This window comes from Pagrus major, chromosome 4 (assembly GCF_040436345.1).
Source record: "Pagrus major chromosome 4, Pma_NU_1.0".
Taxonomy (NCBI): Eukaryota; Metazoa; Chordata; class Actinopteri; order Spariformes; family Sparidae; genus Pagrus; species Pagrus major.
Genome location: NC_133218.1, coordinates 4,635,439 through 4,651,090, shown reverse-complemented (window position 1 = coordinate 4,651,090; position 15,652 = coordinate 4,635,439). Strand labels below are relative to the sequence as shown.

General features: G+C 40.4%; 1 protein-coding gene across 1 annotated transcript in view; it reads left to right on the top strand.

The window, feature by feature from the left end:
• adamts7 (a disintegrin-like and metallopeptidase (reprolysin type) with thrombospondin type 1 motif, 7) overlaps positions 1 to 15,652 on the top strand; it is a 99,857-nt gene that overhangs the window by 65,431 nt on the left and 18,774 nt on the right. The window contains 6 exon segments of the mRNA XM_073463801.1: positions 1,324 to 1,537; positions 2,528 to 4,177; positions 4,561 to 4,713; positions 6,005 to 6,178; positions 7,993 to 8,139; positions 10,661 to 10,823. Coding sequence (XP_073319902.1) covers positions 1,324 to 1,537; positions 2,528 to 4,177; positions 4,561 to 4,713; positions 6,005 to 6,178; positions 7,993 to 8,139; positions 10,661 to 10,823 — 2,501 coding nt within the window.

The window sequence follows — 15,652 nt, the reverse complement described above, 5'->3', positions numbered from 1 at the left end:
ATTTCAGCATGGAGCCCCCTGGTAGCTTTGGGGGCCCTGTGTAACTGCATAGTCTGAATATAGCAAGAAACAGCTTTGTAGTGTACAGCTATCAAAATGTTGAAGTTTTATCTTCAAAAGTGGTTCATCATGGCAGATTTGGCCAAAAAGTAAAAGTCTTCACCTGCACCTTAAACTCCTTAAAGAGGTGTTGAGTGATCTGTGATGTTTAACGGACACAATATTAGAAAATTATTGACAGTGTATAAAACATAAATATACAGTGACAGTGAGCAAAATGTTAATATGTGGAGAGATCCAGCAGAAACATGAGTGAAAAGTGAGAAGAGATAATTACAAATTACAAAAACTATACTGACAATAAGATCATATTTCTATATAACCCTGATTCCAAAGAAGGTGGGATGCTGTGTCTTATTGTTTGCTAATACTTGAAAGATACTCAATTGAAAGCAGCACAATGACAATACATTTATTTAATGTTGTACCTCATCAACTTCACTGATTTTTGTAAATATATGCTTATTCTTAATTTGATGCAAGCAACACATTTCAAACAAGTTGGGACAGGAGCAACAAAAGACTGGCAAAGTTGGTAAACAGCCAAACGGGTTCAGTGATAACAGGTGATAGTATGAAAGGAGCATCCTCGAAAGGCTCAGTCATTCACAAGCAAGGGTGAGGCGAGGTTCGCCATGTTGTGAAACACTTCATTGTATAAAGGATATCACTACATGGGCTCAGGGACATTTTGTAAAACTGTTGTCAAATGATAGCATTCTGTTTTTATGTATGCTTTAATATATGCAGTATGCAGGAGTAGAGCGTGCAAGGAAATATGAAATAGCTGCTGTCATGCTCCCAGCTTACAAAATCTGTTTGAAAGTGCTATTTTCTAAACTTCTGTCAGCTAAGTGGGAACACTGTATATGGAACTTCAAGGAAAGCACTCTGGAGGACAAGGACGGACCTTCTGGAGAATTAAACGTATTGTGTGCACCAAAAAGCCTCATTCAGCGCCACTCCTTTTGAAAGTTTCTTAGAATTGAACAAATTGAGGTAATTTTGAAAACATAACCTCTTCACATGAGAAGCGACATCAGAATCACCACCCTTCAGACATGTGTCCTCCCACACATTGTATTGCACCAAAGTGCAGCTTGAGGTTTTTGCAAAATGGCAAATGGCAATTTATAACACAGCCACCCAAATCTGTGTGTGTGAGTCCTTGGCATTTCCACAGCTATACAATATTGTAATTTTCCAACACAAGTGGACAATTAAATTGGAAATATTTGCATCTCTTTGTGTCTCTGTGTGCAGCTGGTGGCTCGGTGAGTGGCAGAAATGCTCGGCAAGCTGTGGGAGCTCTGGACAGACTAAAAGGACGGTGCTCTGCATCCAGGCAGTGAGTGCTGATGAGCAGAAAGCCCTGCAGCCCAGCGACTGTGAACACATGCCCAAACCTGAGTCAGTATCCTCCTGCAACACACACATCCCCTGCCCCGCTGACTGGAGTACTGGCAGCTGGTCAAAGGTGAGTCTGAGTTGGAAAATGAGGTTTTGGTTTGGGGGAAATTGTGCTGATTTGAAAGGAAATTAAAATGCAAATTGTCACTAGAAATTTTAAACAGCTAATTTCACGTTTTCTGAAAAGGTCTTTCTCTAAGTTAAATTATCTAGCAATCTGGGAGAACGTCGTTATCTTCCAGCTCTTGTGTAGTGCATCTCTTCATTTGAACAGCATGTATCACAAGACTTTCTTCAGAATGCAAAAGCTAGAGTTTAAAGTGGTGCACTCTTGATGGCCTTGTTCTGAAGCCTCTCGTTTATTGCCACATACTTTACAGCAGACTCTTATGTTCGGTATGTTAGAGACTAGAAGAGGATAATTCTAGGAATGGAAGGCTACCGGTGCTCTTGTTTTTCTAGCGTCTCAGGGATACATCTTGAAAGGCTCCGTAGCAACACACATGGGTTTTGTGAAAATTTTGAAAGTGTCTGGGGCCCAATTATTAGACATTTCATTCTCCTGGATCTTAGTGAAGGTCCCTGCTATGTGATATCCGGATGGGACATTCTTTGTCATATGTTTTGTTTAGGCTGAAACTTTGGTGTATATATCTCTGTCTGGTCTGGCTTTCTGTGGTTGTTGTTGTTTGTTTTTGAATGTGGAGTGTGTGTGTTTGGTAGTTGGTTTGTATGATGAAAGTTAAACATAATAATGATTAAAAAAATAAATAAAACAAACCTATCCAGATCACTGACAGTTCATAGTCGGTACAGTATATCAACCTTTGGTTGTGACCCCGAGGAGTGCCACAGTCCAGGGGATGATCAGCCTTTTTCTTGTCAGCAGGATTTAGATTTGCATACACAAGGAGCTTGGGCTGGAAAACTACTATATTTTGCTAATTTATTGAAAATGTACCTTATATTCTAATTATACCATCGATTTTAAGGGAATTGTAAAAGCATAAGTTGGGCCTACTCATGATCAGATATTGTATCTTTTTTTTCTGTGCAGTGTTCGCTAACTTGTGGAAGTGGAGTACGTCGCCGTAACGTGACCTGCTCCAGAAACACAGGCGTTGACTGTGAGCCCCAAAAGAAGCCCCTTGCTGTCGCCACCTGCTACATCCAGGACTGTCCACAAGTTGTGGATAATTTCGGCATCGACTGGTCAGGAAGTGGCTGGTCGAGCAAAGAGGTGCTCAATGAGATTAACTCCATACCTGAAGTCAAACCCCCTCCAAAGTTCAGCACCACCAGAGCCCAGCCAAGAAATCACAACAACCTTAATAACATTGTCGAGGGAGATTTTGACTACCACAATAACATAGAAAATATTGATCGCTCTCCGGAAAACAACGTTCAAGTTGATGATTTTTACTATGACTATAACTTTATTAACTTCCATGAAGACCTGTCGGATGACTTTGAGAGTGATGAGACAGAGTCAGGGGAGAGTCACTCATTCGACACTCAACAGGAGGCCAAGCCAACCCACAGTGTGAAAGAAAACATGGAAACTACAAAAGCTCCTTCAGCTACTTCCGTTGTTTCAAAGGCCACGGCTAAAGAGCCAGTGAACCCAAATCTGGACAATATGGAGGACAGTGATGATGACTTCCTTTCTGAGGATTACCTTCTGCCTGTGTCTACCACTCGCTCCCCACCACTGCATACAACTCAGCACTCACCACCACTAAAAGAGAGGCATGACATTAGCACAATGCCTAGTCTGGTTTTCACTACAAAGGAGCCTACACAGGATGTGAAATGGGGGCAAAATGGGGAGGAGGATGAAAATAACTATGACAGTTTCAGTGAGGAGGACGATCTTACTGAAGACATCACTGTGACTCCAAAACAGGCTGCTCCCACTCCTGGAAATCGAACCACTATTCATGCTGTTGTTGCTACAACAGTGGGTCCTCAGGAGACAGAGGAACATGATGATTATGAGTACAGTTACAATGACAAAAGTACAACAGCGACAGATATCTCTTCAGAACAAGAAGGTGCAGAGAAACCAGAGCTGACGCAAGTGGACGAGAGTGCGTCAGAATTACCTCACACAACAAGTCAGTCAACAATATTTGCGTTCACTTTGGAGGGTGTGGAAATGGATCAGACTGATTTTAACACAGTAAACACCACTAATCAGTATTCATGGGATACTGACCTTGACCTCAGTACAACCTCACTTCCTGCTTCTCAGAAATCCACTCCTCTCCCTGTTCCCTTTCCGCTAACCTCAGGTAACCGACAGCCGTCTGATGACTCGCTAACTGGAACAGAAATTATACCTCCTACAAACCTGGAAGGAACCACGCAGCCTCCTCCTGCTGGTTTCCTGCAGACAGATCCCGTCTTCTGGGACAGAACTGGGACTGATCCCACATCCCGAGCTCCATCGTTTGATTCAGCTGATTTTGACTACAATGAAATAGTCGTTCCCACAATGGTGAGGAGCAGCAGTGACAGTGATCCTGCCACTGGTCATCACAGCACAACACCAGCACAGCACATGGACTCACAGGCGCCTGCTGTGCCCATTTTGCCAACACATCCACCTGCTCTGTGGCCAATTCCAGTGCCGACATCTGTCCAAACTTCAGCCTCCACACAGGTCGCCACAGCTGCATACTGGGTCGCCAGCAACTGGAGCGCTGTGAGTCTGCATAAATCACACATTCTGGACAAAACATGTTTTTTTTATTTCTCATTATTTGCAGGCACAGCATCTAATTTTGGTTCCTGCACACATTAAACCTTGTTCTTTGGAGACATCATTTGACCTGGAGCTAACACAGCTAATGCCAATTTACACAAAGCATTTTTATGGCACATTTTAACAGGCGGATGCTTCTACTCCCTGCTGTGCTGTACAAAATATTTAAGGAATTTGCATTTATTTCCTTGAAATCACTCCAAGCCTGACCACAGTTCACACATCAAATCATAGAGCTGCACATCATTTGCATTATCAGTGAACTGTTGTGCATCTAATCCTCAAATCACAATTTTTAAGTAGTGTTCTCGTGTGATCGGCAGTGCTCCACCAGCTGTGGTCTGGGGGCCATCTGGAGGACTTTGGCTTGCAGTTCTGGATCAGACTCCGACTGTAATCCTGCCAAAAGGCCCGCGCCGGCCCAGAGATGTTACCTTCGCCCCTGCTCCACATGGAAAGTTGAGGAATGGAGTAAGGTAAGACCACCTGTGATATTGTACTCCCACAATCAGTGTATGTGTGGTGATTTCTGTAGGTTTTTACAGATGTTTTACCCTGAAAGATTGCTGGGTTTTGTGCATGTGCACTGAAAAAGGTGATTTTTAGAATCCCATTATGACACAAACTTTTGTATAAATATGTTTTTTCAGCCATGCTAGACTGTATAATGTCGGTCAGTCCACAACTTAGATCCAGACTGAAATATCTCAAAAACTGTCTAATGGATTGCTGTGAAATTTGGCACAGACACTCATCTTCCACAGAGGATAAACCCTGACGACTTTGATCCCCTAACTTTAGTCTTCTTGCATAGAAATTGCACACTATTGTAATGAAAACCCTTCATTACCCCGGCTTTGTTTCTTTTAAGGCCACCACCGCGTGCGATTTTGGATTGCATGCCATCGTTTCGCAAGCAAAATAAGTGGTTGTAACTTGTAACACAACACCGTCTGTGTCAAGATCAATGTTTCATATACATGTCAGGCAGCACTTTCTTGATAATAACAAGGGCATAACTAGGCAATGAAAATCATTTACCATCCCTGTTTCTGCTTTTGCAGGCATTTTCAGTTGCGGTTCTTCTTTCAGTTAGCTGCTAACTGCTGCTAGTTGCTTTTGAAATCCCCTCAGTTGTGGGTCACACACATAACACGTCATCAAAATGTCACACCCCCTCTCCTGCCGTACCTGCTTGCCGGGTTACTCAACAGACGTTGATTTTGCGCTGTGACTACCTCCTCTGCCGACTATGACCCCCCCTAATTCCACCTTTGTACCTTTTTTACAGAATGGTGAGGTGGAATAACCCTACCATCCTGAACAGGCTGTGTAAAAGGGGGTTTTACCTAGTGCCACCATGATGTTGACATTTGTAGTTTTGATTGAAATGCCTTGACAACTCTGGGTTTTATTGTCATGAAAGTTGGTTAAGACATTCATGTTCCGCTCTGGATGAAATGACTTTTATGATCCTTTAGCTTTTCCTCTGGCTTTAATTTGGTTTATGAACACTTACCTGCAAAAATAATTACATTCCCATCCGTGTCAGCCATACTGTTTTTATTGTGTGTTTAATGTTTAACATGCTAATTATGCTAATCTTAATCTACCTTAAAGTGTTGGTAAATATTCAGAATAAAATTTATTTGTAAGAACTGAAAATGAAACCCATGAAAACCACACAGCAAGACCAGTCCCTTTAGACTCGCCTCAAAGTCGTAGCTCGTGCTCTTTGAATAACGATCATGCCGTGTCTTCTCCCAGTGCTCTAAGGATTGTGAAGGCGGCGTCAAATCACGAGAGGTCCAGTGTTACGACATGAGGGATCAGAGGCAACTGCGACCTTTCCACTGCAGGGCAATGTCCTCGAGGCCACAAAGCCAGATGCCCTGTAACCTTCGGCCATGTCTCGACTGGTACACCTCCTCCTGGGGTCAGGTGAGTTATATGCAAAATAATGAGAGAGATTGTGAAAAATGCACTGGTGTATTCTCCACTTTCTGAATAGGATATATGTGTATTTGGCAACATATACACAGCTGCATGTAAAAAAGCTCAATTTAAGTCAGTTTTCACTGTCTTCCCATTTTTAAATCAATGTAATTTCTGCACGGTAGAAATTCTTGTCAAAGCTTGCCCTTTGTATTTTAAATTGAAATAGTGTTGAGGTTGACATCTGTCAGCACAGATTACCACACACATTTTTCAAAGCATACCACAATGTGCATTTTGTTTTTTAATAGATTTCTGAAGGCATTTCTTCCTGTTTTCCTCGTTGTTATTGCTTCTGTTCATTGCAGTGCTGAATGAAAATCATTGTACAGAATAATGATGATAATAACAATAATAGCTTGGATTTGTATAATGTTTTTCACGAGACCCAAAGATGCTTTACACAGTCAAGAATCAATGCTACATGAACAGACAGACAAACAAATAGAAACAAGGAAGTTAAGTTTTTACCTCTGCCAAGCAGGTTATTTTTCCACCCATGTCTGTTTGTGTGTTTGTTTGCTGGTTTGGTTGGTTTTTCAGCAGGATTACACAAAAACTTCAGAAGGGATTTCCAAGAAACTTATATAGAGGATGGGTCTAACTTTTGGTGCAGATCCAGATAAAAGGACGGATCAAGGAATTTTTTCTCACTTTTTTTAACATTGCGAGATAAGGTGTTTTTCCATATTTCGCTAATTACTTAGGGAATAATGCATGGATCATGACCATATTTAAGTGGCTGGTATTTTTGAGCTTGAACAAAAGGGGACTGTTGTGCCCTGTCATAGGTAGCCCCTCTACTGAGTGCCATTCTATATTAAAAATGATGTTATTCTTGTGTTAAATCCTTTGTGGGTCTTCTGGGTTGATGCCTTCAAACAGTTGGGATGTTGTGAGATTTAAGTGCAAGCATCTCTGAACAGCATTACATTCACAAACTTTATTGTAAACCCAAAAGATGATCAACTATCAAAAGAGACTTTTTCAGGTTCATAGTTTTATTTTGGGCTACTACTAGAATAGGTTTACATTCTTTAATGCTCAAAAAACACATCAGTTTTCTCATACTGTTATAACACTCTGTTTTAGCTCCTGTCTCTTTAAGGTCCACGCCCCCTGCTGAACCCAGTCTCCCCTGATTGGTCAGCTCACTCACGACTGACCCAGCAACGCTAACAACAACAGAGCAGCTGTGCTAAATCAATTCTTACTGCCAAACTAGCAGCTAGGCAAAAATTACATAAATGTTATTTGTAAAAAAAAAAAAAAACTGGAGCAGTGTTTTCTGTGGAAGAGAGGAGCTTCTGTTGGAAAGGAAAAAAACGAAAAGCATAATAGTTCTCCTTTAAACATACTGTAGTTGTCCTGAAAAGAATAACATGGATTTGGTGATGTATGGCAGTGAAAAGCTTGCTGTCTCGCAGTCTTCAGAGCTTCCCACAACTATATGAACTCACAAACAAGTGGGAGATTTCAGAACAATCTGTCCTTTCAGCTGAATAAACCAGCAATGATGTAACAAGAAAGATTAAATGTCACATTTTATGGATTTTCTGTATGATGCCTCAGGAACTACCACCTGTCTCATTGGCAGTGATGTAAAGTAAACACAATTTGCTCTGCATTAGTGAGTCAAGAACAGCTATAGAAATCTCTAAGAGCATACTGTTTCCGCTGCTATACAACTTATTGTTGAGAACAAGTCACATAAATTCATAGATCACGTGTGTTTGTCTTTGTGTGTGTGTGTTGTTCAGTGCTCTGAGGTGTGTGGAGGAGGCGAGCAGCAGCGTATAGTTGCCTGTACAGAGGAGGAGCGATGCAACAGGGACCTTCAACCCAGCAACATCCAATCATGTAATATCCAGCCTTGTGCTCAGTGGCTTACTGGATCATGGGGACAGGTACGCACGCACACACACACACACACACACACACACACACACACACACAGTTGATAAGAAGAGAGAAGAAGAGAAGCGTCATGTATGATTCATAGACCGCATGCAGTACATGAAGATTGTCTGTCATTTATTTAAACTGGATGTGGTATTATGAGTTGAGAGATAAATGATCTAAATTACATGTTCAGGGGCTTGCATTCAAATTGCTACATAATTCATAATGTCCTTCACACAATTAGTTTTCCAAAACTCCTGTTCACGGACACAGGATAAACAGCGGATGCTATTCTATTTGAAGAGTGAGTGCACCTGGCATAGACTATATTTAATAGATCTAACATTTTATATCTGTCAGAAAACCTACACAATGTAAGGTCGCTTCACTTGTTTTTATACAACACGGGATATTCTGTGTGAAGGCCGGTACTGGCTCAGAAATATTACATTTAATGATGGAGTGAAGGAGGAGGTTGGGTTATGGAAGTGACATATTATGCCGTGAGGATAAGACGTGACCTCTGAGGTCCTGGTGACTGATGTGGATTGGTACGAGGAGGAGCATCGCTGCAAAGACAATGATACAGCATCATGATGAACGTAATGAAAAGGTTATATATGACAGTTGATGGGGAGGCTGATGGAGAAAAGGGAGACATACAGAGACTGGGATTTGGGAGTGATGAGAGGAAAAAAAAGGAAATGTATTTCATGGGTCAAGAATAGGTGTGGAAAGAATGTGACATAGCAACAGAAACAGAATGGGTGGACCCCAGGGGAATTAGGTGTGTGTCAAGAGATGTAGCCTCTCAATTTGTGTTACTGCAGCACCTTTATTATTGGCCTTTTGAGTCTAGAATTAGCCTTTACTCTTCCAATTGATTGGCTGAAGAGGAAGTCCCACACATCCTGTTGTATTTATACATATGTCACATTGAGTCAGTGGCTGCTGTTTTTAAAAAGGCACAGACGATGCACACCAGGGCCTCTCCTTTAGGCTCACCAATCAAGTGAAGAAATACGAATTACATCTCCTTCATTAAAGGTCCCTGATGCAACCATATGATAACATACTGGCTGAGATCCTTGGAAGTTATTCAGAAATGTGACATGTGACACCCAGTTATTTACACTTCAGCCAATGATTAATTAATGAAAAATTGTTTTATATATATTTATTTATCTATTTATTAACTGTGGGTTGTATTTCTATCTCGCAAAATCCACATTATTACTTATGAGCTGTGTGTTCGTCCTTCAAACACTCGCTTTAACAAGTCGTTGTTTCAAGCCCTTCGACTACTGAGGCGTTCAATGATTTCCGTCATGTTTCTGTCCCTGTCTGTAGTAACATCACCTTATATTAACCCCATGTGAGGCGAACATGCACAGAATACATTTATTCCAACCAGACAAATGGCATCTGATTAAGCATTTACATGGTTATTAGGCGCTAATATTTTCCTATTACACAGATTATCAAAGGTTTGAAAATGTATTTAGATTTTGAGGGATCGGATCAGATTCTGATTGAGGTGGTTACATGAGGCGTTTGTATTCTGGCCTATTATTCTGATTATTAATGGAATGTTATTCATCATGCATGACACCTGCACACAGAAATTGATCTTTTAATGGAGGCTATTTAAACCAGCAGTGGCAAAACAGTCTTTCTTCTGCACACAGTATATCAGTCATGTCCACTGCATCATTTATTTCTACCTATTATTTACTGTTCATCAATGAACACGTGCAAACATGAGCGTGGTATAATGTTACAAAAGCAGTTGTTGTCAAACTGTCTTTTTACTGCTTGCAATGAGTCGAAATATGCACAAACACTGAGAATAATATCCAGTTTTGTCCTTTTTGGCTGACAGAAAGTAGCTCAATCAGAGTCTCACCCCCCTCCAATCGTCAAATAAAAGTTTGGAATTTGGCTCCCGAGTTCTTCCTTGTTCGATGACTGAATGACAGGGTTCTTGCACATTGCAAAAAGTCATTGCAATGTGCAAATAATTGATTCTACTACATTACAAACAGCGTCTTGGTTCCCTGCACATCTCAACACTTCATTGTTTTCACAGCCTTTGTCGCTTTATTGTACACCCTTTGTCATACTCTGAACTACAGACATAGTACAGCATTTCTAATGTCTCAAAGTGTCATAGTATGTTTTTAATGTGTTTAATGTGCTTTGATAAATTGCATGTACTAGGCAAACCCAAAAACAACAGTGTCAGCCCTGTTGTAATAAACTGAAATGACATTTGGTTTTGGCCATCGGTTGTCATTCACTGCATGATGAAGCTAATGAATTCAGTGCCCTGTCACCCTCAATCACAATAACTGGAGGAGATGGGAGGAGAGGAGAGGAGACTGATGATACTGCAAATATAATGATAACAAGGATACAATGTCAATGTTAAGTTTTAACAACCATTGGGTACTTGAAATCATGACATAAAAGACATTTTTGCAGCAACAAGTGCCAATCCATCAAAGTGTGTTTTTCTCTCTGCAGTGTTCAGCTTCCTGTGGGGGTGGAGTGCAGCGTCGTCTCATCAAATGTGTGAACACAAAGGCTGAGACGGAGGAAGAAGTGGATCAAGCTCAATGTGACCATCAGCCACAGCCTGAGAGCATCCAGAAGTGTAACCTTCAGGAGTGCGAGAGCACCCCCTCTGGTGAGTAAATCAAGATGCAAAGGAAACATCACCACTCTTTAAATACACTTTTTTCCATTTTGCATAACATAGACATAATATTTGCTTGGATAGTATTGTTACGGTTCCTCCATTTTTCTCTGAAGAGTATAACTAATAGAATAAAGTACAAACTGAGCATTTTATTATGATTGCCATGACTACAGGGGAGCACAGGGGAGAACCTGGTGGTTCAGTTAAAAACATTCCTGTTGTGAAGCTGGAGAGATTTGCTGCTGGCAGCATCTGTCGCTGATGTCTCTGAATTTTCCAGCATCAACATGCACAGTCCAGATTGTCAAGAGAACAACAGCTCAGCTTTATTCAAGACGCATACCAACATCACCTGGTAGTCACATATTCTGAAGAGTCAGGGGATTTATTGTCACTGCTGCATCTATTGACTGTTGCTCTACACAACGTGAAAGCTTAATTTATAATACAGTTCATTTACACTATAAATGATTTCCATATTGTGGTTTCTCCTGTTGGAGTTGATGGCAATTTGAGCACGTAAGTAAACATTCTTATAATATCTTGGCTTTACATTTCTAACATGCAGCATATACAAAATGTCATTTTGCTTTAACATTACGTGTCAGTGTCAAGGCAATTTCAGCAAGGATACGAGTGAACTAAAATCTCTTCTTAAATTGTAAATGTGTGTTTGAACCTCAATTACAGAGCAGATTTAGCTTTATTACATAAAGGCTAACACAGTAGCTCTTTTGTTAGCGATGTTGCCTCACAGCATGAAAGAGTTTGGATGTTCTCCGAGTGTTTGAGATCAAAATCCTACAGCATGCAGATCAGGTGAGCTGCAGCCTCTAAATTCAGTCCCCAGTGACCTTGAACAGGATAAACAGGTTGAGGAAATGGATCAGGGTCTGATCCAAATAACAGGACTACTGCTCCTTCTGCCTGTCATTGTCACACGTGAACTACAGCTATAAAGATGCTTGAAAAAAAAATTGAAAAAATGGTACATTAGGAAAACAATCATTCTAATTGTATCATTCTCTCTCCTTGAAGAGAACTCTCCTTGGGTTCATCATTAGATAGGACTTTCTTTCAGTCATTCACTGTGAAATTCTGGTATTTATTAGCCCACCTGGTTTAGAAACTGCTACTTGTTCTCTCAGACAACTACAAGACAGCCTTTTTTCTGACAGCACTTTTGCTGATTCTTGAGTCTTGATAATGTTGCTGTTCTTTCTCTCAAGGAACTAAGCTTGATTTGTTGCTCTTCTGATGGTGATGTCACTTTTGGTCTGCCTCATCGTACTTTGGATACAACTGATCCAGTTTCTGCAACGTATTTTAGAGCTCCATTCACTGCTACCTTAGAAATGTTTAGGCTAACCATAACTTTCAAGTCTCAAATTGCAATTTGACCTTGGACACGTTCATTTATTCTCCAAATTTTCAAACTTTTTGATTATTTCCAGGTTAATATGACAATATTAAAGATTTTGCAAAGTGGTCTCAGACTCTTGGACCCTTAATGTACACATCTTGTGCCTCATAGATAGAACAACCTCCATCTCCATCTTTAATACTGGGAGCATTTTAGAGTTTGTGATCCTGAGAATGAATGATGATAAAACAAACGACTGAATAAGAGCATTTTCTAATGAAAATAAATCAAGGACAATAAATACTATCTGTTCTGTTATCATCTGTTTTGTAACAACGTAGAAGGTACCGTGTCATTTGATACAACAAAAAATCTGTGCATGTGTGTACGTATAATCTGTGCTTTTATGTGATTTTCTGACCTTGAAAACAACTTACAGTCCTGTTCTACGGACTGAATGCTTTAGTGGTTGCCCTTTCACTTCAGCTTGGTTTCATGAGTCACTGGCTTACAAAATAACTGAAGCGCACTCCTCACTTCACTAGACACAAACTGTTAGATGGCAAATTCCCCCCCTGATTTGACTTGAACAATCCTTTCTCTTTTTGCACTCTAGTATTTTGATAAACATCTCAGAGCATTATTAAATCTCCAGTTTAATCTATAAATTGTAATGTTTAACTGCACGGCATGGACTCAAAGGTCATGTAGATGTCCTTGGACTGAATAGTTGTGTTGTAGTCCATAAGCTCAAAGCACCGCTCTTGTTGGAGTTCACCCCCATAGAGCTGCTGTACATTGTTTGTGGATTGCTGTGCAGGCATCAGTTGTATAAGGTGCCGGTTGTGTCATCAACATGGTGATGGTGATGGTGATGATGGTGATGATGATGATGATGATGACATGTTGCATAAAACCTCCCACATGTGGACTTGTTTAAATGGGGATCACCTGTGGGTGGCCCATCTATTGTTTGTTTTTACATGGTAAAGAGGGCTCTGTGTCGTAGTCGCAGTGTGCAGATCTATCATTTCACAGCTTATTATTACCAAACCCCAGGTTAGTCTGAGATCAGTGTTTGGATTTTCTGACTTCCTCCTGTCTAATCCATCAGATCCACTGATGTCGTTATCATATGAGTTAGACAAACACAGAAAACACCACCCTTTTCGTTCACTGTTCAGACACAGCTGTGGCTCAGGAGGAAGAGCTGGTCATCCACTTGTAGGAAGGTCAGAGGGCCCACAGACTGACTGCCGCTTGAGTTGTAAGGCACTTTGAGTGATCAGTAGACTAGAAAAGAACTATCTAAATGCAAGTCTCTTTACCATTTACCATTCAGCGTGGCAAGGCCACATAGGCTTGATTTAGTGCAGTCAGTTGGTTGAAAAGATGAGCCTACTCTATATTCTTGAATGGTCTTTCATGCTTTTAAGATGTATTTGTCCTCTGTAAAAAATAGAGGTTATTTTTTAGGACAGGTTTCAGAAAAAGTAATGTTGTATACATGAAGAATAAAACACTGTATAGTGGTTCAACCAGACTGACAAGTGAAAGGGCAGACAGAGACAAAGACACCTCTGAGCAACAGTTAAATAAGAATATTAGAAATCACCAGTCAGTGGTTAAAGACACTTGTGTTGAATTAAATAGGAACAGATTCCTGTTTACTGTTTCAGTAGCTATGTTTACATAGACAAAATGTTTTCATTCTGATGAAATCATTCAGATTGGTGTTCCAGGGTTAGGGTTCCACTGTAACATCACAGTTGGTTATGTTGTTCCACTGTGACATCAAAGTTGGTTATGATTGTTCCACTGTGACATCACAGTTGGTTATGATTGTTCCACTGTGACATCAAAGTTGTACTGTTTGATCCACTGTAACATCACAGTTGGTTATGTTGTTCCACTGTGACATCACAGTTGGTTATGATTGTTCCAATGTGACATCACAGTTGGTTATGATTGTTCAACTGTGACATCAAAGTTGTACTGTTTGATCCACTGTGACATCACAGTTGGTTATGATTGTTCCAATGTGACATCACAGTTGGTTATGATTGTTCCACTGTGACATCAAAGTTGTACTGTTTGATCCACTGTAACATCACAGTTGGTTATGTTGTTCCACTGTGACATCACAGTTGGTTATGATTGTTCCACTGTGACATCACAGTTGGTTATGATTGTTCCACTGTGACATCAAAGTTGTACTGTTTGATCCACTGTAACATCACAGTTGGTTATGTTGTTCCACTGTGACATCACAGTTGGTTATGATTGTTCCAATGTGACATCACAGTTGGTTATGATTGTTCAACTGTGACATCAAAGTTGTACTGTTTGATCCACTGTGACATCAAAGTTGTACTGTTTGATCCACTGTGACATCACAGTTGTACTGTTTGTTCCACTGTGACATCACAGTTGGTTATGATTGTTCCACTGTGACATCGAAGTTGGTTATGATTGTTCCAATGTGACATCACAGTTGGTTATGATTGTTCCACTGTAACATCACAGTTGGTTATGTTGTTCCACTGTGACATCACAGTTGGTTATGATTGTTCCAATGTGACATCACAGTTGATTATGATTGTTCAACTATGACATCAAAGTTGTACTGTTTGATCCACTGTGACATCACAGTTGGTTATTTTTGTTCCAATGTGACATCACAGTTGGTTATGATTGTTCCACTGTGACATCACAGTTGGTTATGATTGTTCCAATGTGACATCACAGTTGGTTATGATTGTTCCACTGTGATATCACAGTTGTACTGTTTGTTCCACTGTGACATCACAGTTGGTTATGATTGTTCCACTGTGACATCAAAGTTGGTTATGATTGTTCCAATGTGACATCACAGTTGGTTATGATTGTTCCACTGTGACATCAAAGTTGGTTATGATTGTTCCACTGTGACATCAAAGTTGGTTATGATTGTTCCACTGTGACATCAATGTTGTACTGTTTGATCCACTGTAACATCACAGTTGGATATGCTGTTCCACTGTGACATCACAGTTGGTTATGTTGTTCCACTGTGACATCACAGTTGGTTATGTTGTTCCACTGTGACATCACAGTTGGTTATGATTGTTCCACTGTGACATCACAGTTGGTTATGATTGTTCCACTGTGACATCACAGTTGTACTTTTTGATCCACTGTAACATCACAGTTGGTTATGATTGTTCCACTGTGACATCAAAGTTGTACTGTTTGATCCACCTTAACATCACAGTTGGTTATGATTGTTCCACTGTGACACCATAGTTGGTTCTGATTGTTCCACTGTGACATCACAGTTGGTTATGATTGTTCCACTGTAACATCACAGTTGGTTATGTTGTTCCACTGTGACATCACAGTTGGTTATGATTGTTCCACTGTGACATCACAGTTGGTTATGATTTTTCCACTGTGACATCACAGTTGGTTATGT